The sequence below is a fragment of the Microtus pennsylvanicus genome, chromosome 5 (genome assembly GCF_037038515.1).
Source record: "Microtus pennsylvanicus isolate mMicPen1 chromosome 5, mMicPen1.hap1, whole genome shotgun sequence".
In the NCBI taxonomy this organism is placed as follows: Eukaryota; Metazoa; Chordata; class Mammalia; order Rodentia; family Cricetidae; genus Microtus; species Microtus pennsylvanicus.
The window spans coordinates 61,481,488-61,506,163 of NC_134583.1; the positions used below are offsets into that span (position 1 = coordinate 61,481,488).

The 24,676-nt window shown below is 41.8% G+C and overlaps 1 protein-coding gene across 1 annotated transcript in view; it reads left to right on the plus strand.

The window, feature by feature from the left end:
* LOC142849640 (phospholipid-transporting ATPase ABCA3-like) overlaps positions 1-24,676 on the plus strand; it is a 100,349-nt gene that overhangs the window by 62,950 nt on the left and 12,723 nt on the right. The window contains exons 20-24 of the mRNA XM_075972070.1: positions 4,617-4,869; positions 5,009-5,213; positions 8,211-8,433; positions 13,344-13,505; positions 21,970-22,145. Of these exons, the coding sequence (XP_075828185.1) occupies positions 4,617-4,869; positions 5,009-5,213; positions 8,211-8,433; positions 13,344-13,505; positions 21,970-22,145 (1,019 nt within the window). The remainder of the gene's footprint in view (positions 1-4,616; positions 4,870-5,008; positions 5,214-8,210; positions 8,434-13,343; positions 13,506-21,969; positions 22,146-24,676) is intronic.

Genomic DNA, 24,676 nt, shown 5'->3' on the forward strand with positions numbered 1-24,676 from the left:
TATTCCTTAAGATCTTGATGGAATAAAATTGGAAATTAGTAACAGCAAGAAAGTCACAGAATTTATGCATACAGTAGAAATAACATACTCTTCAAGGACTATCGGGGCAAAGAATTTGTAAGGGAACTAAAAGACCCAAATAACACATCAAAATGTATCAGGTGTAGTAAAACAATGCTAAGGGAAAAACTTTTAATTGAGAAAAGCTGTGGGTAAACCTAACCTTACATTTAAGTAACTCAATGAACAAAATAAACCTCTGCTATCAAAGAAGAGAAAAAATAGAGATTGAGCAAAGAGAAACAATAGGAAAAAGCCAACAAATCAAAGTTTGCTTCTTAGAGAAGACCCAACTTGAGACATTTTTAGATATGTTAAAAAGGAAGAGGGCTCAATAGCCTGATGAGAACTTAGGGAAAGGGCACCACTTCTCATTTTATAAAAATGAAGATTGCGGGGAAGGTCTGTGGTAATCTGTATAGGAAACAAGATGTCCTACATGAAATCAACAAAGTTTCAGTAATTCACATGCTACTGAGATTCAAACATAAATCAAGGCTCAGTAGATCTGTGACTGATGAAAAGATTAAGCTGGTAATAGAAAAAAATCTGCCCATTAAAAAGCAATTCAAGACCAGATATCTTTATTAGTCTCTACTAAAAATCAAAGACAGCTGAGTTCCAACCTCCTCAAAATATTCTGAAAAAATTGGGAAGGAAAGAATAGTTCCAAACAAATCCTATGAGGCCAGAATTCTTCTTAATACCCCAACCAGGAAAAGATATCATAAAGAAATAAATATGATATCCCCGGTGGGTACTGTTGCAAAAGTTCCTAATGAGAGTAGCGAGTAGTTTGATGGAGCATTTAACAGAGTTATGCTCTACCATCAAGTAGGGCTTCATTCTGGGAGTTAAAGGTAAACTCCATTCAGAATGAGAAAAGACTGGAAGCCTTTCCTCGGACTAGGAACATGACAGACATAGCAAGTGGGGTTTTCTACTTCTGTTCATATAAAACTTTAAGTCCTACCTAGAAAATTTAGGTAAAAAATAGAAATAGAAAGATAGCCAGCTGGGGTTATAGAGGTGAAACTATTTCTGTTCAGATGTAACCTGATATGCAGAAATACATAAGTCTCACACACGCTCGCGCGCACACACACACATGCACACATGCACACACACGTTCTCACACACATGCACACACACTGTTACAGCTAATACATGAATATGCCAGTACTGGGTTGTTTATTTTCTTGCTGTTTGGTTTTGGTTCTTTGTATACTCTAGATATTAGGTATTTGTCAGAGGTTTTCTCCTGTCCTGGAGATAGGGTCTCCACTCACTCACCATCCTCTTGGCGGCCCGGAAGGTTTCTAATTTTATCAGATCCAGCCTGTCGAGTATTCACTCTGTTTTCTGAGCAACTGCAGTCCTATTCAGAAAACCCTTATCTATGCTTGAATCTTGAAGCATTTTTCCTACTCTTTCCTCTAGCAGTTTCAGAGTTTTAGGCCTGTGTTAAGATCTTTGATCTTTTTGGAGTGAGTTTTTATGCAGGGTGAAAATAAAGTCTAGTTTCCTTCTCCTGTGTAGATATTCCCTTTCTCTAACACCATTTGCTAAAGAGACTTTCTTTTCTCTAACTAATGTTTGGAGAATTTCTGTGAAAATCAGGTGACCGTAGCTGCATTGTTTTATTTTTAGACCTTATATTACATTGATCTAACTGTTGGCTTTTGTGCTAGTACCATGTATTTATTTTTGTTACTGTATCTCTGTAATGTGCCTTGAAGTCAGCTACGGTGATATCTCCACACTACTTTTTTTTAAAAAAAAAAATGTTTACTTAATATTTTTTTGGCTCTCTGAGGTCTTTTGCACTTCCAAATTATTTTTTATTTGTTTCTGTGAAGAGTGACAATGGTATTCTGGTGAGGACTTCAGAGAATCTCTAGATTGCTTTGGCAAGATAGCCATTTTTACAATGGTGGTGGTCATTCCAACCCATGAATAAGGGAGACTGTGATGGTCAGCGTTGCTTTTCGGTTGAACAGAATCTGGACTCACTTAGAGGCAAGCACCCAGGCACACCTGGGAGGGATTATTTAGCTTCCACATAAGCACATGAGGGGTTGTGTTAAATTAACTGAGGTAGAAAGACCCATACTAAAGTATGTGGCACCACTTCCCGGGCTTGGGCCTGGTCTGCATACAAAGGAGGTAGGCAGTCTAGTGCCAGCATTCATCAGGCTCCTGCCCGACTGCGCATGTGGTGTTATCAGCACTTGGGCTCTGACTTCCCCTCTATGGTGGACCGCCCTTGGACTCTGAGCCAGAATGAACCCGTTCCCTCTTCAGTTATGTCCAGGGTGTTTGTCACCACAGCAGGGAATGGCGAGGCAGGGGTATTTCTATCCAATACTGTTTCCCTGAAATTTGCTGTCGAAGGTTTTCAGGCCGCCTGGCTCGGCTAGCTTATGCCCCGAAATAATTACACAGACACTGTATTCATTTAAACACTGCTCTGGCCCATTTCTACCTAGCCTCTTCTAGGCTAACTCTCGCTCCTGGACTAGCCCATTTCTTATCATCTGTGTAGCACCGGTCTTACTGGGAAGATTCTAGCCTAAGTCCATCCTGGGTCGGAGCTTCATAGCATGCGTCTTCCCTGGAGCAGGTAGCATGGCGTCTCTCCTGCGTCTGCTCCGGAGAGGAGAGCTGCGGAGTCTGACCTCACTTCCTCTTCCTCCCAGCCTTCCCTTCTGTTTACTCCACCCACCTAAGGGTGGGCCTATCAAATGGGCCTAGCAGTTTCTTTATTGCTTAAACAATGAAATCAACAGATTGATATATGACACTCCCACATCATACTTCCTTTGTTAAATTAATGCCATGGTATTTTGTAGGCAGTTGTGAAGGGACTATCTCCCAGGTCCCTTTCTTGGTGTGTGTGTCACTGGTATTTAGGAAGGCCATTTGTTAAGTACCTATCAGCTCTGTTCGTTCTCTGTCAAAGTCAGTATTGTCTTGCATAAAATCATATGATTTGCAAATAAAAACATTTTGACATATATTCCTGTCTGTATTCTTTTTATTTGTTTGCCTTATTGTTCTAACTAAGACTTCCAGAACTATATTTAACAAGAATGAAGAACGTTAACATCCTGGTCTTGTTCCTGATTTTAAAAGCAAAAATACTTTGAGATTTGCCAAAATAATTTGGCAATATATCTGTTTATCCTGGTTAGTTTTTCCTTAATTTGACACAAGCTAGAGTAATCTGGGAAGAGAGAATATCAGTTGAGAAAATGTCTCTGTAAGATTAGTCTGTGGGCAGGGCAAGCCTGGGAAGCATTTTCTTGATTAATGGTTGAACCTGGAGGGCTCAGCTCACTGTAAGTGGTGCCACCTCTGGGAAGGTGGTCCTGAGCTGTTTAAGAAAACCATGAGGAGTAAACAAACCATTAAACAGTGTTCCTATGTTTTTTTAAGTTAAGTCTGATTTTCTGAATTTTTTTGTATGTGTTAAACTGTCTCCTTTTCATTTTTAAGTTTATTATTTTCGTCTTCTTTCTTTTTCTTTTGGATAATTTTACTAATGGTTCCCTCCTCTTTCTTTTCTTTTTTTCTATCAGTTGAAGATCTAAAAAATATTTTTAGTTTTGAGGGCATAGGTAATAGCCTCGGCTCATAGTTTTACAAGTTTGGCTTAATATGAAGCTTACTTTTAAGAACTTCTCTTTTTAGAGCTTAGATTCTTATTTTGGGGTGGTTTGGGAAGATTTGTAGTTCTTAATTTGTGTCTTCTTAGATTCATGGAATCTCTAAACGTTCTTATAAATTCATAGCTTTTTTTTTAACCTTTTAATATAATTCTTGGCACTCTGATCTGGTATGCTTTGTTTTTCTAGAAGGATGGGACAAGAAGAGTTGTACAGATTTTTGAACTTAATCATCTGAGTTTTTTTCCCTCTTAAATATTTACAATCCCAAGTAACAGTAACTCTCTGTTCCTTCATATAGACTTATCTTATGTTTTTACTTAGCCTTCATATTCTCTGAGGAAGAGTTTGATTTTCTATGAGGTAATTTGTAAAAGCCAGAAGCAGGAGTACTTATAAACATTTTCATGTAGAAACGGAAAGATTTGAAAGGAAGGAAGAAATTTGAGAGTGTTAATATCACTAGCCTGTGTTTTTTCATTTTTATTTTTCTTTAGTTAAATTAAGCTAAAAGGCATAAAATTTGTGTGGCCGAGGGATGGATTTTTGGGGTACATGACCAAGATGTGCTGAGGCTGCTGTGAAGCACCAGACAAGTAAACTATTGTGCTATTTCTCTTTAAAACACACCTGGTTGCCAAGTGTGGTGATGCACATCTTTGATCCTAGCACTTGGGAGGCAGAGGCAGGTAGATCCATGAGTTCAAGGCCAGCCTGGTCTACAGAGAGAGTTTCTAGGCAGCCTGGGCTACTCAGAGGAACCCTGTCTCAAAAGACAAAAAGCAAAATCAAAACAAAACAAAAAATGCACCCCCACAAAAAATAATCATGTAGTCAGTGATATTTATTGCAGTTGATCTCATGACCACTATTATCTCCTCCTTCCAGGTGATGTCCAGGGCTACTTGCTGAAAAATAAAAAATGCATTTATTCATGCATCATTGCATTCTCCCTCACTGTTACCAGAGACAAGAAGGAGTTTACCTTCTGGTTCAACAACGAGGCGTACCATTCACCATCACTATCCTTGTCGGTTTTAGACAATATTATATTTATGTCTCTCTCTGGCTCGGATGCCACCATTACTGTCTCCAACAAGCCTCAGCCTCAACGTGTCACTGAGAACAAATATAACGAGATGTATGTATGTTTTTTTAGTCTGGGATTTGTTAAATTGACCCTTTTCTTCCTGTCTCACCGTGTTTGTAATGAAGTGCTATTGTTAGCAATCAATATTATCATCATACCATTGTGTGTCCTTTATGTATTCTTTTTGTAGGTCTACTTTGGTACTTCAGATAGTCTTTAACTTGTTGTTTGGGATGAGTATTTTCACCAGTGGCTTTTCCCTTATGACAGTGACTGAGCGAGTTAGTAAAGCAAAGCACATCCAGTTTGTGAGTGGGGTCTACACCTTTAATTTTTGGCTCTCAGCTCTGCTATGGGATCTCATCATCCATTTTGTTGCCTGTGCTCTACTGCTGGTGAGTGTTTCATGTACTGTCTTGAGGGTCACCTCTCATATACTGTAGACATCGTCTACTTGTCTGACATTTACTAAAATGTAAATGACTTCAGAAAAGCATAAAATGGTTGACTAATCAATCAAGTCAGAGAATCCATTGGGGAATATTTCTCAGAGCAAAAAGAAAATTTCTTTTTATATTTCTTTTAATGAAAACATTCTCTGCTGAAACAGCTAACTTCTGACATAGTTGAGCACCAACATGTTCTGCCTTCAAAGCTGTTTTCTGTGGAAGAATGTGTCCCAGCAGACTGCTGGTTCCTGAGCAAACACTACAGACCTTGTCGTTTTCCCAGTGCTTCTCATTTGCTGGATTATACAAGAGATATTTGGACTCAGCTCTTGAAGGTTTCCTTTAGAAACTTTTAAATTATGTCATGTACCATTCAAATTGTGTGTGTGTGTGTGTGTGTGTGTGCAGTCACATATGTGTAAAACTTTTGCTTTGAAGACTACAGGTAATAGAATAGAAGTTGAATATAAGTCTTCCAGAAGCAAGACCAGGAGAAAAATTTTGGTCTGTTTGCATTTGTTACTTTCTCTTGCTTTTCCCCATCTGGTGCCCTCTCCATAGCCACATTTATATGGCTAAAGGGAAAGTGAGCTTCCATACTCAAAGTTAAAGAGAACCCATCCATTTCTCTGTATAGCAAAAGGATATTAAAATCATAATGGCTCTGTGGTAATTTCATTTTGCTGTATGACTCCATAAAGAATTAAAACATAGAAAAGTTGTCGGTGTTGGTCCATTCTTGTAGCTATTTCTGAAACACATAACAAGATACCACTCACTGTAGCAATCCCGGTCATGCCCACTTCTCTATGTAACCATTCTTATTAACTGGAGAGCTATGTCAAATACATGTGTTCTAAGCTTATTATGGGAAAATTGATATGTGGAGCACGTTGAGGTAGGTATATGTGTCCATTTTTACATTCTCTCTTAGTTTTGGACCAATTGATCTTCTGGTATTCCTTCTGATTCTTTATGGAGTCATTCAGCAAAACGAAATTACCACAGAGCCATCATGGTTTTAATGTCCTTCAGAGTCTTAAGCCATTCCTCTGGCAGCTGATAGCACAGGGTCGTCTTCCTCATCCAGCCAGAAACTGCCGACAGGAGCTGTGCTACAACCACGCTCTGACCCCTGGTCTTGGCAAGGGCCGCCCTCTCCCTCCTTCCCCACCAAGTGCCTTGAGGAACTTCCCTCAGATTCTCATTTTTCCACTCATTCCTCATAATGTTGACTCCATAAAACATTTTTAAGGATTGAAATCTCAGATTATTTCCTCCACACTTCAGTTTACTGGGAAGTAACTGAAAAGCTGTTTAAACAATCTGCCCTCTGCATAGAAATTAAGATGATGAAAAGCTAGCAAAACCCCACACCCTAAAGTAGAAAATATGGTCTTAATAACTCTGAAATTCGAGGATTCCCCCCAAAGAAAACCTGTAAGGAATTAAAAACAAATTGCACATGTGGAATCTGTAATTACAACTTTTGTAAAAGGAAAACTCCAAGATGAATTGTTTTATTTAAAAAATCTATTTAATGCCTAAGGCACAAAGGCTATCAATTATAAATCAACATCTCCAAGAGACTGATTAAAATAATTCTAAATTCATTTGTGAAGCGAGCTTACCATCGACTTATAAAACCTTATAATGATAAGAAAATTTAAGCTAGCATAATTAACATAACTAACACAAGAACATCATTATTTTAATAATAGTGAATGGTGCGATCCTTTAGTATTACAAGGTAGATCCTTTAGTGTTAAACTTAACAAAAGGAAGCCAATAAAAAGAAGGAAAGAAATAAAGGAAGATTTCTACGAAGTGAACTGATTTGTAAAAACAGAAATATTGAGAGTGAGTTTCCTTGGAATTGGGAGTAACGAAAAAAAATGCAACTTGATCCCCTAGGAGGAGAATGGGATGAAAGCATTCTCTGTCAAGACAAAGCAAGAAGGCAAGAACTGTGGCCACGCTCAGTGGTGAGGAAGTCACTCACCAACAGAACGATTTAGTTGGTGAAAGTCAGTTCCATCAAAGGGACCTTTTTTCCCTTCACTAAGATTTCAGACTTTTAGGTTAGGTATTGAGTGCTGTAGTCAGAATCTGAACTGCCCCACGAAGACTCATAGTTTGAGAATTTGTTCACCTCCTGGTAAGGCTATCTGGGGTCTACGGAACCTTTAGGAGGTGGAGTCTAGTTATTAGAAGTAGGCCATTAGGGGTATTTTTTTCTTTTATTTATTATTTTTTAAAATTTATTTTACATACCAACCACAGTTTCCCCTCCCTCCTCTCCTGTTTTGCCCCCCACTTCCCATCTACCATCCACTCTTCCTTGGTCTCTCTTCAGAAAGGGACAGGCCTCCCATGAGAGCCAACAAAGCATACAGCATGTCCAAGTTGAGGCAGGATCAAACTTCTCCCCCTCCCCCTGCATCAAGGCTGTGGGAGGCATCCCAGCATGGGGAATAGCTTCCCAAAAGCCACTTCATGCACCAGGGACAGGTTCTGATCCCGCTATTAAGGGTCCCACAAACAGACCAAGTTACACAACTGTCGCCCACATACAGAGAGGGCTTAGGATGCTCCCATGCAGGCTTTCTAGCTATTGGTCCAGAGTTTTTGAGCTCCCCAGAGCTAGGTAAGCTGTCTCTGTGGGTTTCCCCATCACCACCTTGACCCCCTGGTTTGTACAATCCCTCCTCCCTCTCTTCAGCTAGACTCTTGGAACAAGACCCAGTGCTTGACTGTGGATACTAAACAGGGGCAAGTTTTTAACATTATCAGCTCAGCCCTTACTTCCAGCAGCTCCTTACCTCCTTGTCAGCCAAAAAGTTGAGGAGCCTCTCCCTAAAGTACCTGCCAGTTGTTATCGCCATGAAACTCGGCAATGTAGACAGAAGCTAACACACATCATTTGCTTTGTATCCATCTCAGCTGGTGTTCCTGATCACTGATGTGGACATACTGTTGGAGAAATACCATTTCCTGGACACGATGCTCATCCTCATGCTCTTTGGATGGTCTGCCATCCCCTTCATCTACCTGCTGAGCTTCTGGTACAATACTAGCACCGGCGCCTATATCAAGATCTTCGTCTTCAACCACTGTTTAGGGTTTATGAGTATAATTGTGGATGCTGTGGTACACATCATCCCAGGTAAGGGATTCACAAACTTCCTTTCTTTCAGGAGCTTCTTGTAAGTAAAGAAAAATGACGTTCAGGAAAAGCAGCACTACACAGTTCTTTTGTTCTGGGTTTCTGAGGAAAATAAATTAGTTAATAAGCCTTATTAAGTGCCTTTAATGTTATAACACGAGATTGAGTGAAACAAAAGGCCACATTGAGCCGCTAATATCATAAATTAATCGCCTTTTTAAGGCTTTATTTTCTTGGCCTTCATCTTTGATTGTGACACTCAAGAATAGACAGGATGATGATCACAAATAGGGACACTGGAGACTGAAGGCTGCTGCCGCCCCTTCTCCAAAGCATAGCGTAAATATCCATGTGTTGAGTTACTTAGCAATATGTGCTGGAGAAACCAGGAGAAAGAAGCTTCTAACAAACCCCCTGCCATCAAGTCGTGTCCTCTCACCGGATCTTTGGTTACTTGAGACTGCTTTAATATTTATGGTGTAACTTTTCAAGGGATGCTACTAAAGGCAAGTGAAGGAATTTGTTCTTTATTTGTAGAAGTCATTCTTCAGTCTCATTCCCCAAATTAGTCACATGGCTATCAATTTTCCTCTGTAGTATTTCTTATTTCTGCTATAACAAATTACCACTAATGTACAATTTATATTGCTTTAAATAAGTGCCCTTAAATAAACACAACTACATATTACCTGTCCCATAAACCTGCCTGACATTTGGGAATCAGGAAGTGGGTCAAGAGTGACTGATTTGAAATGGATTCTATTATTTGATAGATCATCATTGCTGTTTATAACTTCATTTTTATAAGTTTGCTAAACAGTAGATTTAGAGAAAAGAACTATTTACATAACTGAAAAAGCAGGAAGAATACAAAATACCCTTCAGTCATCTTGAAATCAGTATCTGAGTGTGCAGAGCCTCTTACATGTTCACCTAAAATAAGAGTTTATTCAGCAGTAACTCTGAGCAGATGTAGGGACATCTCCTCTCAGGAATCTTTAGAGACGTTCAGAAGTTTCACATGGAAATAAAAGAGCTAGTCAATGCATGGAGAATGACTTCCTAATGTTCAATCCTAAAGAGCACATCTGTATCACATTCCCTCCTCCCAAGACTCAGGGATCATGCCAGGAGAGTGGGCAGAAAGATTGTAAGAGCCAGAAGCTGTGGATGACTACAAAAAAACCGTTTTCTGGACACATTGGGGCAGCTGCAAAACAATTGAGACAGCATTTGCAAGTGCTGGGCAACTTAAACCATATAAAAATCCATCTATTGGCAGTTGATAGGTACTGGGAGAGGAAGAGTCAGTTTTCTTTAAGGGCACAGCCTCTAATGTCTTCTAGTGAAGGCCATACATCTAAGAGTATATATGCAGTATAAACTGCTTGAACGGTTAAAAATGAGAGAGAGAGAGAGAGAGAGAGAGAGAGAGAGAGAGAGAGAGAGAGAGACAGAGACAGAGACAGAGAGACAGACAGAGAGAGAGAGAGAGAGCAAGGTTCTGTGCTTAAGAAAGGAGAGAAAGGGCCGGGTGGTGGTGGCACACACTTTAATTCCAGCACTCTGGAGGCAGAGGCAGTCAGACCTCTGTGAGTTCAGGGCCAGCCTGGTCTACAGAGAAAGTTCCAGGACAGGCTCCAAAACTACAGAGAAACCTGTCTCAGAGAGACAGAGAGGTAGGGAGAATTGGGAGGAGGGAGGGTGTAAATATGATAAAATACACTGTGTAGAATTTTCAAAGAATTAAAAATGAGGAAAAAGTCATGGGAATATCTCAATGACTTCATGGAGGATTTTTAGAAACTGTACTTACCTTTTTCTGTTTGAAAATTCTACCATAAGATGGAGGTCATAAAGTACTGGGAATATTTAGATAGGAAGTTTGGAAAAATAGCTGCATATTGAACACCAAATGCCCCATCTTCTCCTCAAAATATCATCAAGAAAATGCAACAGAAACCATCAGAACTGACTCTGACCAAGCTCTACAAAGTGTCAAACATTTATTGGAAATGATTGACTACTGGATCAATATTGAAGCAGTGTAAGACATTAGGGAAGATTAATGGCATGCCTGCATGTCTTGCCTACCCCTTTGTCAGCTTGATGACAGTCTTGAAGTCTTGAAGGAGTTCATGCCACCAATGTGGAACCCAATCTTTGACTATTGGAAAAGAAGCAGGCTTTCTACATTTGTATGTTGGTCCATTCTGCCCTAAGCAGGGGTTGCTCAGAGAACTGTCTCTCTGCTTTACTTAGCTCACGATCCAGCTGTTATGGGAAATAGTGTACAACTTAGTAGGATTGTAGATTATGAAATGACTCTTTCATGTTTGGAAGATGACATTACAGTTAAGATAGAAAACAGACTGTCCAAGGGCAGGAACAACAACAAACCCCCAAACATGGAAATTATATCATTCAAAGGCATTCATGTATATAATATAATTTACATCACTTACAGAATATACTAATAGCCCTTTTAAAGCTATGGAAGTAGATTAGTAAACATTTTGAAAGAATAAGGGATCGGTGGGAGTGCGGGAAGGGAAGTGTATATGACTAAGGTACATTATATACATGTATAAAATATGATATTAAACCATCATTTTGAATAATTAATGAAATATGATCATATATAGAGAAAAATCACAAGAAATTCATAGGAAAGTGGCTGTAGCTAGGGAAAGCTCAGTCAATTCCAGGCTGAAAGAGTAACACACAAGCCTCAGCTTATTTCTCTACATCTGCAACAAACAATCTAAAATTAGCTTAAAGAAATTTAACTCATCATGGGATCTAAAGAAACTATTTCAGAAAACTCTAAGGAGACAAAAGGCTTGTACACTAAAAACTGTGAAACATCACTGAAAACAAAGCAAATGCAAAGATGCCCAGTTTACAGTTTGACTGTATCAACAATGCTAAGATCCTACCCAAACTGACAGATACACCCAGCACAGTCCCCAGGAAGATTCCAACAGCATTGATTTTCACAGAAATGAGCATGCTCCAGACTCCTGTGGAATCTCAGTGGAACAACGGTGGGATGGTCTTGGTGCAATAACAAATGCATAGGTTGTGTACGGATAATATAATGAATGCACCGGAAAGCCCAGACATTAAAAAAACCTCTTCACTTATAGGGTCTCTTGATTTGCAACAAGACTCCAAGATCATCCAATGGAACAGAGTCTTTGATAAATAGTGCCCTCCCTCCCCCCTCGAAAATGAGAGACCGCACCCAGAGAAGTGAAGTTGAAACCTGTGTTACACCATTGACAAAAGTGAGCTCAGTGGTCTATATTTCAGAGTTGGAACACAAAGCTAGGAAAGAAATCAGTACTAAGTCTCTCTGAGCTTGGCAAAGGAATCTTAGATGTGACACCAGAAGTACAGGCTGTGGAGGAAAAGGTGTATGAATTGACTATCGCCCAAATGAAACCCTTTGAGCATCAGGTGTAAAGGATGGCAAAACGTATCAGCACAAATAACTCCCATGTGCATATTTGACAAGGGCAATTATAATCTAGTCTATAGAAAAGACAATGATCTTTTACTCATCAAAAACAAAAAAGGTCAATATCCCCCCAATAAAATGTATGAAGAGCTTTAAACAAGTGTTTCCCGTGAAACATACGTGAATGCCAACTATATGAGATATTCGGCAGCACTAGATATTAGAAAATGAAATTTAAAGCTACAGTGGAATGTCAGAGGGCGGCACAAATTCTCCGTATGAACCACGGCAAGACCTGCAGTGCATCCCCAACCTTTGCAAGTGCAGAGTGGAGAATTTCGTGGAGCAGATCCAACAAGAAGGCCATGCTGCTGTGATTGGTACGTGGTGTGATTTGTTGGCATCTTGCTCTGTCTGGTTAATACTTGGCCACAGAAAGTGGCATGCTTACTCAGGGATAAATAATTTAATACCTGAGCCTCCACAGTGCATTTTTTGTCCATTTTCATGTTGCTCTGTACCCCATTATGTCAGTTTCTAGCACCTTATCTCCCAAGGAGTCACTTTGCTCTTTAGAAGATATTGGTATGCTCGGTGACAGATGCCAGGTAACTACCCTTTAACACTATCCTGTAAGCCCTGACATTGAGAAGTCGATGTCCCAAATTATTTTTTATTTTAAGACTTTATGTACTAACAGCAATTATGACCTTCTTTTTAATAATCTTGTCATGACATCGACTACTGAAAAAACTATAAATTACATAAAGATTTCTCTCTTCCTCTATCATTTGTTCTTCTCTACTAGTGGCTACTTTTGTTCTTATAAATATAGAAAGGATATAGATTATATATAGTTAAATTAACACATCAGAACAAAATGTTATAATGAAACCTATTTTGTATAATTAATTATGCTGTTAGTCTTTTGAGAGCCTCAGCTTTAAATTTGTTCCCCTAAAGATGCAATTTTTTTCAACTGATCAATCACTTCTTACCCATTCTTTACTGTTGAATGTTAAACTAAATTTCCTTTAGTTAAGTAATACTTGAGACAGGGCATAGTGTTTTAGGGAAGATTGGCCTAGAACTCTCACTGTGTAGCTCAAGCTGTTCTCAGACTCCTGATCTTCCTGCCTCGGCTTCTGAGTTCTAGGACTGCAAGTACATACCACCATGCCTGATATAACCTTTCTTTTTCATGGGTCACACAGGAAAGGAGGTGCAGGAAGTAGCACCCAATGCTCTTCTGCTCTCTCAGATAGCAGATCACATACACATCAGCTTTTCTTAAAGGATTTTCCCAAGCTGTAATCATTGATATAAGTTGTGTTCTAGAACATCAAGCATTCCTCCAGACTAGAATTCCTTGAGAATAATACTATGCCTTGTCATTTTCTCAGTTTAATTTTGTCAAAGCATGCTAATGTTATCTCTTAAATCATAGACATCAGCACCAGTACTAAGGACTTCATACTTAACTCGCTGATGTTGTTACCCCTCTATAACCTTGGGGTGAGCATCTACAAATACTATAATATCCAAGAGATGAAGAAACTATGTACTTCTTCAAAATATATTGGTGCCGCTAAATTTTGCCGTGAAATTCGTAAGTATTTGAGGCTTTCTGTGATTCATGAGAGTCAAGAACTATCACTTACATGTGAATAATTTTAGTATCACTCGGTGTCTGTGCAGCAGATCAAGTTATGCATTGCCATCTACTGTTTGAGAGAATGTCATGCCCTATGTCACAAACGCAGCTTAGCTAAGATTCAAAATGTGTACACATTTCCTCTCGTGAGAAGGGTCTCCACAGAGAGGAGAGTAGTTACGTTCTTCATTGAATTTACATTTCTGCCAGGCTGCTCCACTATATACTAGCGTTTGAAGAGGAGGTGCCAACCAGTGTTAGATTATGTCTTGTCTAACATGGGGCTGGGCACATGAGACATGTGTAAAGGTTTGTGAATGCGTAGTTAAAAGGGTGGAAAGAGTTACTTTGGTGGTGAGAGGAAGAACACAAGCTCAGTGAAGAGGCAGGGGTAAGCATTCCAGCTTGAGAGATGTCTCGTGAGGAGGCCGCGCACCTATTGTACACTGTGAAGCCCTTTTACAGTGCTGGCAAGTCACCTGGAAAGTACAAGCCGGGCTCTAGATGTCATAGTAAATATGAGTTTGTGCGACAGGAGAAAATAGAAGCAGTTGTGCCCCAGATTCCAGTCATGCCAAGAGAGGTCAAAGGATGGAGCCAGAGGGGAAGCGAGAGAGGAGTGGGAGTCTGGAAAGTCTGGAGAAAGATACAGCGGGTAACTTTATCAGCCTCGTTTCTAGAGACCGACCAACAGTTTAGGAATAAGTGTGAATGGAAGCACTCTAGGTGTGTAGCCAAGAAGTCAGATCGTTCATCAATTTGTAAGAGTTAGGAAACTTCAAGTCAAATTTGAGAGCAGCAAGCCAAAAAGTTAAGTCCATAGTGCTGGCTAGAGGTTTAGTGCTCTGTTTTGAACAAGAAGTCTGGGGATCAGAAGAGACACATAGGAGCTGAAAAACTCTAGCCAGCAGCTACACCAAGTTCACGCAGGCTAATCCAACAGCAGCAGAATGCATGTTTTTCATGTGTGTGCATAGAATGCTAACCAAAACAGACTACAGAACAGTTCTCCTTTATGCGTGTAAAGCATTCTGTGTCCGTGTGTGCGCGTGCACATGTGTGGGTGCCTATTTTATATTACTTAATGTCCCTCAGTTCCATCCAGGTTGTCACAAGTGCCAAGAGTTCATCCTTTTCTATGGATGAGTAGTCCCCTGCTTGTCTGTTATAGGAACCATGTTTTCCCTGGTCTGGTCTTCAGGTGGCAGACATTGTACTTTTTGTTCCTTGGCCGTTGTTGATAGTGTTGCCGTAAACACAGAAGCACAGATGTCTCTTTGATTCCTTTCCCTTGTATACAAACACACTACTGTTGCTACTGAGTAACGGTAATTTCACATCTAATGTTTTGAGAAACCTTTGTATATTTTTCATTTTCTGTGATAATTCACATCCAACCAGTAGTGGCCTTTCCTCTGCCCCCACATCCTCATGGCCCTTGTCACCGGCACCCTTCGATCATAAGGAATGAGATGATACTGTTGCCGCTCCAAGCTACATGTCTCTCAGGGCTAGTGATGTTGACTAAAGGACAAAAGGGAAAGAAAATTTTGTATTTTAACTGAGTTCCCTTACCCCATGTCTGCTTGCCCACACATTCGTAGTTTTGAAGGCTCAGTTTGTGCTGTCATTACAGCTGTTTGTTTTTACTTGTTTTTGAATCCTCCCATCTAGAATTGTGGTTTTTATTCTCCCAGGATAGTGACATTGAAGGTTTTTGCCTGGATGGTTAATTTTACCTGTAGCTTTTGTATTGTTGGATGTTTGTGGCTGTTGTGACTCACTGAAGCTCTTGGGCATCCACTCTTTCTTACAAGTTAGGTCAAATGATCATAAATTCAACCTTTACATGTCTTAGAATGTGTTTTTGCCTGTCTCCCTATTTCTTTCTTTTTTTAAATTTAATTTAATTTTATTTTGAATTCGTTTTTTCTTTTCCCATTCCCCTCCTCCTCCCCCACTCACCATCCTACCTCCTTCTCCCTCCTTAAGAGAGGGCAGGGCACCCTGTCATGTGGGAAGTCCAAGGCCACATCCAGGCCTAGGAAGCTGTGCATCCAAATCGACTAGGGTCCTAAAAAGCCAGTACATTCAGTAGAAACAAGTCCCAGTGCCTTTATCAATGGCTTCTCAGTCAGCCCCCATTGTCAGCCACATTCAGAGAGTCCGGTTTGATCACATGCTCATTCAGTCAGAGTCCAGTGGATTTGGTGAGCTCCCATTAGAACAGGCACACTGTCTCAGTGGGTAGACCAACCCCTCACAGTCCTGATTTCCTTGCTCATCTTCTCCCTCCTTCTGCTCTTCAACTGGACCTTGGGAATTCAGTCCATTGCTCTGATGAGGGGCTCTGTCTCTATCTCCATCTATCGCCAGACAAAGATTCTGTGGTGATATTCGAGATAATCATCAGTGTGATAGTGGGGCAAGGCCAGTTCAGGCACCCTCTCCTCTGCTACCCAAGGACCTAGCTGGGGACATCACCGTGGACACCTGGGATCCCCTTTAGAGCCAAGTCTCTTGCCAACCCTAAAATGGCTCCCTTAATGTAGATATCTTCTTCCCTGCTCCTCTATCTGCCCTTCCTCCATCTCCACCCTCCCACTCCCGCAAGCTCTCCCCAGTCTTTCCCTTCTCCCTTCTCTCTCCCCCTCTCGCCTTCTGTTTCCCTATTTCTAAAGGAGAGTTTTCCTGGCATAGTATTATCAGTTGGCATGTTTTCGTTCTATTTGTTGGTTTGTCTTGTTTTCCCTTCAGTATTTCAAACGTACCATCCCATGTGCTCTTTATTGGCCTTGTGTCTAGTGAGAAGTATGCTGGTTTTTCTGTTAAGACTTTTTATATGTACTGTATATTTTTTAATATCTTATTTTTAATCATGTGTACATGCATGAGTGCAGGTGCCTGTGGAGGCCAGAAGATGGCACCAGATCCCATGGAGCTGGAATAACAAGTGTTTGTGAACTACTCAATGTGGGTAGACAAAACTAAATTCTAGTCTTCTGGAAGAGCAGTCAGGGCTCTTTACCACTGAGCCAACTCTCCAGCCTGGTGATATAGTTATTTCTTGCTGCTTATACTTTTTATTTATTTATTTATTTTTCCTTTATTTTACATACTGACCATAGTTTTCCTTCCCTCCTCTCCTCCAGTTCCCTACCTCAACTCCCATTTCTCGCGCCCTCATCCATTCCTCCTCTGTCTCTATTCAGACTTCCATAGGAGTCGACAAAGCATGGTACATCAAGTTGAGGCAGGAACACGTAAGTTCTTCATCCTAAATCAAGGCTGAGCTAGGCAACCTAGCAAAGGAAATAGGCTCCCAAAAGCTAACTCAAGCACAGGGACAAGTCATGATCTCACTGCTAGGAACCCCACAAGCAGACCAAGATACATAACTGTCACACACATAGGCAGAGGGCCTAGATTGCTCCCATGAAGGCTCCCTAGCAGTTGGTCCAGAGTCTTTGAGCTCCCAGTAGCTCAGGTCAGATGTCTCTGTGGGTTTCCCCGTCATGACCTTAGCACCCTGGCTTGTACAAACCATTCCCTCTCTTTGACAGGATCCCCCTCATGCTTGCATGTAGATCTCTGCATCCACCTCCATCAGTTACCAGATGAAGGCCCTCTGATGACAATTAGGGCAGTAACCAGTCTGATTACAGGGGAAGGCCAATTCAGACACCCTCTCCACTATTGCTAGGAGTCTCAGCTGGAGTCATCCTTTGGATTCCTGGGAGTTTCTCTGGCACCAGGTTTCTCCCTAACCCCAAAATGTGCCCTCCAAATCAAGTTATCTCTTTCATTACTCTCTTCCTCCACCCAACCTCCAACCCGCGCAACCAAGTCTCTCCTGTTCCCATCGCTCATCTTTCCTCTCACCCTCATGAGATCTCTTCTGTTTCCCTTTCTCAGGGAAACCCATGATCTCTCCTTGGGCCCTCTTTGTTACCTAGCCTCTCCGGGGCTGTGGACTGTAGCATGGTTATCCTTTACTTTACAGCTAATATCCACTTATTAGTGAGGACATTCCATGTTATTTATACTTTTTTTCTGTCTTTGAGATCTGATAGTTTGACCATCAGGCTTTTGGTGAACACCTGGCTTGGGTTTCATTAGTAATCCCATGCTTCCAGAGGTTGAGTCATTGACGCTTTTCTGGGACATGGGAATTTCCACACAAGTGCTTTAACTATGGTTCTGAGTCCTTCTCTCCCTTCTTACCTTCTTTAAATTTTATTGCAGGTAGGTTTGATCTCTTGATGATGAGCCAGAAAAATCCTCTAGATAGCCATCCCTCGTTTTTTTTTTTATTAGCTTTCAAATTTGTTCCTTTGGCAGTCTTTGAATGTTCTGTCTTTGAGTTCGCTGATTCTTTCTTTAGTTTGATAAAGCTTGCTGTTAAAATCTGTTGAGTTACAGATGATTGTGAGCTTCCATGTGGGTGCTGGGAACTGAACCTGGGTCTTCTGCAAGAGCAGAAAGTACTCTTAACTGCTGAGCCATCTCTCTCATATCAAACCTCATCTGCAAGTCCATTATTGAAGGTGTCAGTTTGGGGTCTTGTGATCCTTGTGAAAATAGTTGTAAACTCTTGTGTACGTTTGTTGAGGCTACCACCTTTTTTTTATTGAGAAAAAAAATTTCCGCCTCCTTTCAGCCTCCCACTCCTCCCCCCTCCCCCCACTCCTCTTCCCATTCCCCCACTCCTCTCCCCCTCCCCCACTCCTCTCCCCCTCCCTCTCAAGTCTGAAGAGCAGTCAGGGTTCCCTGCCCTGTGGAAAGTCCAAAGTCCTCCCCCCTCCATCCTGGTCTAGGAAGGTGAACATCCAAACTGGCTAGGCTCCCACAAAGCCAGAACATGAAGTAGGATCAAAACCCAGTGCCATTGTCCTTGGCTTCTCAGCAGCCCTCATTGTCCACCATATTCAGAGAGTCCGGTTTTATCCCCTGCTTTTTCAGTCACAGTCCAGCTGGCCTTGGTGAGCTCCCAATAGATCAGCCCCACTGTCTCCTTGGGTGGGTGCACCCCTCTTGGTCCTGACTTCCTTGCTCATCTTCTCCCTCCTTCTGTTCCTCATTGGGACTTTGGGAGCTCAGTCCAGTGCTCCAGTGTGGGTCTCTGTCTCTATCTCCATCCATCTCCAGATGAAGGTTCTATGGTGATATGCAAAATATTCATCAGTATGGCTATAGGATAGGATCATTTCAGGTTCCCTATCCTCAGCTGCCCCAGGAACTAACTGGGGACCTCGCCTTGGGCACCTGGAAGCCCCTCTAGGTCCAAGTCTCTTCCCAACCCTAAGATGGCTCCCTTAATTAAGATATGTGCTTCCCTGCTCCCCTATCCAACCTTCCTTTATCTCAATCATCACCATTGCCCCAAGTACTCCCCATCCTACCCTTCTCACTTTTCTCTCCCCATCTCCCCTTACTCCCCTCCCACCCCACCCTTAAGATCCCGATTTTTTGCCTGGCAATCTTGTCTACTTCCCCTACCCAGGAGGATAGCTATATGTTTTTCTTTGGGTTCACCTTCTTATTTAGCTTCTTTAGGATATCAAATTATAGACTCACTGACCTTTATTTATGGCTAGAAACCAATTATGAGTGAGTACATCCCATGTTCATCTTTTTGGGTCTGGGTTACCAACCCCACAACAGACAAAGGTCTGATCTCCAAAATATATAAAGAACTCAAGAAACTAGACTTTAAAATGCTAATTAACCCAATTAAAAAATGGGGCACTGATCTGAACAGAGAATTCTCAACAGAAGAAGTTCAAATGGCCAAAAGACACTTAAGGTCATGCTCAACCTCCTTAGCGATCAGGGAAATGCAAATCAAAACAACTTTAAGATATCATCTTACACCTGTCAGATTGGCTAAAATAAAAAACACCAATGATAGCCTCTGCTGGAGTGGTTGTGGAATAAGGGGTTCCCTCATCCATTGCTGGTGGGAATGCAAACTTGTGCAACCACTTTGGAAAGCAGTGTTTCGGTTTCTCAGGAAATTCGGGATCAACCTACCCCTGGACCCAGCAATACCACTCTTGGGAATATACCCAAGAGATGCCCGATCATATGACAAGGGCATTTGTTCAACTATGTTCATAACAGCATTATTTGTAATAGCCAGAACCTGGAAACAACCTAGATGTCCTTCAATGGAAGAATGGATGAAGAAAGTGTGGAATATATACACATTAGAGTACTACTCAGCGGTAAAAAACAATGACTTCTCAAATTTTGCATGCAAATGGATGGAAATAGAAAATACTATCCTGAGTGAGGCTACCACCTTTTGTTAGATTTAATGTTTTCTTTGACCGATGAATCTATTTTCTCAGTTGTATCTTTAGCACTTGAGATTCTGTCTCCAGTCTCTTATGTTCTGCTACTTATGCTTGCATTTGTGGTTCCTGATCATTTCCTCATAATTTTGATTTTTATCATTCCCTCAGTTTGTGTTTCCTTTATTGTCTCTATTCCGGTTTTCAAATCTTAAATCATTTCTTTCATCTGTGATTGCTTTTTCTTGATTTTCTTTAAGGGATTTGTTGATTTCTTCCCAGTTTTTTGTTTGTCTTTTCCTCCATTTCTTTGAGGGAATTTTTCACTTCCTCTTTAAGGGCCTCAAACATTCTCCTAAAGTTATTTTTTAGGTCATTTTCTTCTGCTTCATCTATATGTGAGTGTTCAAGTCTTGCTGTTGTAGGGCCACTAGTTTTTATTGATGTCGTGTTGCTCTTTGTGGTGTTGAGTGTGTTCTTACCTTGTTTACCCATCTTTTCCTTTGATTGGTGTAGTTGGGGCTGTGTCTCTGGTGATCAATATTCCAGGTGCCAGTGGATCCAAGACTCAGATAGTTGCTCCTCGTGGTGCAGTCAGGGCCACGGTTCCAGTCACCCTGGAGGTTACTCAGTGTTCACAACGGTTGCTTAGTGCTCTGGGTATTTGCTCTGCAGTTCCTGGGCTCATTTGGACCTGCTCCTATGGAGATTGCTTGCTTGGGGCTGCTCCTGCTGAGGTTGATGCCTTGGGCCTGTTCAGGCAGAGGTCACTGTATCAGGCCTGCTCCAGTGGAGGTAATTGGCTTGGCACTGCTCTGGTGGAGGTCGCTGATTCGCACCCAGTGCTGCAGAGGTCTCTGGCTTGGACCTGTTTCTGCTGATGTTCCTGGCTGGGGCCTGCTCCCTCTGAGGTCCCTAACTTGCACCTGGTCCCGCAGAGGTCTCTGGCTTGGGCCTGCTCCCTCAGTGGGTTGCTCCCTTGTGCCTGCTTCTGTAGAGGTCACTGCCTTGCGCCTGCTCCAGCTGAGGTCACAGGCTCAGGTCTGCTCTGGTGGAGGTCACTGGCTCGGGCCCCTCCCACAGATGTCCCTGGCTTGGGCCTGGTCCCACAGGGATTTCTGGCTTGGGCCTGCTCCCTTGGTGGGTTGCTCCCTTGTACCTGCTCCTGTGGAGGTTGCTCCCTCAGGCCTGCTTTGGCTGAAATCGCTGGCTCAGGGCTGCTCTTGAGGCCACCACCTTTTAAAGAACTAGTAAGCTCTCTCTTAGAATGACAGGCTTTCACTATTTTGGTGGGGCCAGCCAGCAATGTCCTTCAGCTAGTAAGCCTTTCCTTCGGGTTCTTAAAGGTCTCTTGGTTACTGGCTGTGCTCTGAATTTAAGTGTACCCTTGGTTTGGTCCCTGATCTAGAAAGGCCACTAGGTATAGAATATAGCTAGCATAAAATACCATGGATCTGGTGGGACCAAGGGACTTTTTTTTCTCTCATAGTGTAGCAGATTCCTCTGGGGTGGTGTTTAAGGCACATGGCAGGAGATGGAATGATGATATACCTGAAAGCTAGCTCTCTTTAAATCAGTCCAGGTAAGCTCTGCCCACTTCTGGGAGTAGAGAGAGCAGCTAAGCTGAAGAACTGTGTTAGCTGGATATACCACCCTTGGCCGGTGCATTTCTCATTCAATAAAATGGTTCTATGGACTCTGTTTTACCTGCTTACTTTCTTTTTATTTGACTTTATGTGTGGCCCAACGTTCAGTCTTCTGATAAGGTTCCCAAGAGGGTCTTTAGGACAATATGGAAACGGGTATCTGCTCCCCACCTTCTCCTTGCCTGGAGGTGCTTCTTCTGTGTGCTGCTATGCCATCTTCTGGAATGGGAACTGAGATACATTCCATAGCCTTAAATTTCTCTCAGTCTCTCAGTATGGATTTTTATTCAGGCCCACAGAACACAGAGATGTCTCATCCTTATTTTTATGTTTTGTGGGTTACTGCAAAAACATTTCTGCTAATAGCTGGCAGCTGATCTGCTCATGAGGGGGGAGTGAAGGCAGGGATCTCCAACTCAAGCACCTTGGTGACATCTCATTCTGCTAACATTCTTGTGTTGGTCTTCTCGCCATCAGTTGATATTTCTGTATACAGTATGAGCCAAACCGCAATTGGAAGACATGTGGTTGCCATGGCTGCCACAGGAGCGGCTTACCTCTGCCTCATTCTCCTTCTGGAGCTTACCTCATGGAATTTACAAGCATTTGTATATCGCTGTGTTTTCTTTGGAATTTATAAGATATTTAGTAAGGTAAGTAACAGAATGTAGACCTTAAGATACTCGTTTTTAAACATACCTTTATTGAAAAATGTTTTTTTCCATACCATATATTCTGATCATTGTTTCCCCAGATCCTCCCCACCCACCCAACTCTATGTCCTTTCTTTCTTTCTATCTTAGAAAACAACAGCCAAACAAACAAACCAGAATAGAACAAAAAAAAAAAAGAAGAAACACAAACGCACACACACAACCCATAAAATCACAAAATCGGAACCTATATCATACAAACAGAAGGCCATAAGACAAAATATACCTGAACAAAGCAAAAACTGAGACCAAAAAACCTACAAAATACCTGCCTGTGAGTTCATTTTGTATTAGTTATCTCCTGCTGGGCACGGGGGCCTGCCCTTAAGTGTGGTTTATATACCCAGTGAGACTCCATTAGAAAAAACTAAGTTTTCCTTTGTAAGTGGGCGTCAGTTGGAGATAGCTTCTTGATTAGGGATGGAGCTCATGTCCACGCCCCCCTCTTGGTGCTTGCATGCTGTCTCACATGTGCAGCAGGCCCTGTGCATGCTGCCACAGTCGCTGGGAATTCATATGCGTGTCCATCCTGGTGTCTAGAAGGCTTAATTTCCTTGGTGTCATCTATTCCCTTTACCTCTTACAGTTTTTCTGCCTCCTCTTCCACATAGCTCCCTGTCTTAGTGTTCTATTGCTGTGAAGAGATACCATGACCACAGAAGCTCTTACATAGGAAAACATTTCATTGGGGTGGCTGGCTTACAGTTCAAAGGTTTAGTCCATTATCACCATGATGGGAGGCATGGCGGCATGCAGGCAAGAAGTAGCTGAGAGTCCTTTATCTTGAAGGTAACAGGATGTGGCCTAGACACGGGGCAGTATCTTGAGCATATATGAGACCTCAAAGCCTGCCTCCACCAAGTATATCCACACCTACTCCAACAAGGCTTCAGCGCCTAATAATGCCACTCCCTATGAGCTTATGGGGGCCTGTTTCATTAAAATTACCACAGGGTCCATTTTTATTCAAACCATCATATTCCCTGAGCCCTTAGGGGAGGGGTTTGATGCAAACATACTATTTAGGACTGAGTGTTTAAAAAATCTCTCAGTTTGCACACTGTCCTGATGTGGGTTAGAGTTAACTCTTAAAATGAAAAGTGCGTTCATACACGTTTAATTCCATTACTGGATTGATCATTATGACCAGAACACCTGATGGAACAACGGGAGGAAAGATTTGTTTGCTCATGGCTTCAGAGGCTCCACTCATGGTTGCTTGTCCCATGTGCTTGGGCGGAGCGTCATAGCAGCAGGAGAGTATGGCTGAGGATCCTGATTTGAACCCTAGGGTGAAGCAGCACAGGATGAAACAAAAAAAGGGGGGCCAAGTCCAAGGACCTACTTCCTTCAGCTCGGTTCTCCTTCTTGGTTTCCAAATCATGCCACATCCTGGGGACCAAACCAGTGGAAAACATTTCATACTCAAATCATAGCAGTGGATCAAGAAAATCAATCTATGTTGACTGACATCTACATGAATCAGAAGTCTACATAAAATGTCAGTTTTGTGATTTTGTTGTAATGCATTGATTATTATTGGAATTTTTCCTTTGAATAATTTGTATGTTAGATGCACATTTACTCCCCCATCAGCCCATTTGTCCCAATCTGACTCTGACTTTTGTAAAAGTTCCCAAGTTGCCAATCCATAGAACACACATTCAAGCGTAAGGCCATGTGATAGGTATTCTCATCCACAGCATGCCTCAGACGTATGCACAGGGCTTGTTAAACTATAAATTGCTGGTCTACACCACGCCTCCTGTGTTTCTGATGTAGTAAATTTAGGGTATACTTTGAAAATTTGCTTATGTAACATGTCCCCCACTGGTTCTTTTGCTGCTTAGAGAAATGAATATTGGAATTAAGTGAGGCATAGAAGGCAGGAGTTTCCAGGCTGTGTCCTATAGTTTGGGAAGACACAATAACACAGACTCAGCCTTGAGGACACCATTAGAGGCAGCTTGGTGTCCAAAACTGATGGGAGTTTCCTATTCAGAATGAAGGAAGAAATACCTAATGGTGGGGCATAGCCTCAGGACTAGGGAACCAGGCCAAACCAGCAATAGCTAGCCAGCACCAGAAGTATTGCTCCTTAGAAGTAAAACCTGATGCTCAATTCCGATCTGTCCCTCAAGTACGTACTGCTGCTCAGTGAAACAGTGCATGCTGCCTGAACTCAGCTTCCTTAGATCTCGCAGGAGGGGTGAGAGGAGGAGTTCATGGATAGTCCAAAGAAAGGGCCCCAGGATGGGCACCACAGCAGAGACCAGACAGATAGCAGTCACGGGAATGAGGGTTTTGATATTAAAAAGTATAAAATACTGAAACTGTATCCTGTAGGAACCAAACTAAGATCTGGCAAATGTGTAATGCTTAAGGGGGTAAATTCAAGACATGGGGTAGGGGCAGCTCAGGCGGTGAAGCAGTGGCTGTTCAAAGAGCTGCAGATGGATACCTCAGGTCAA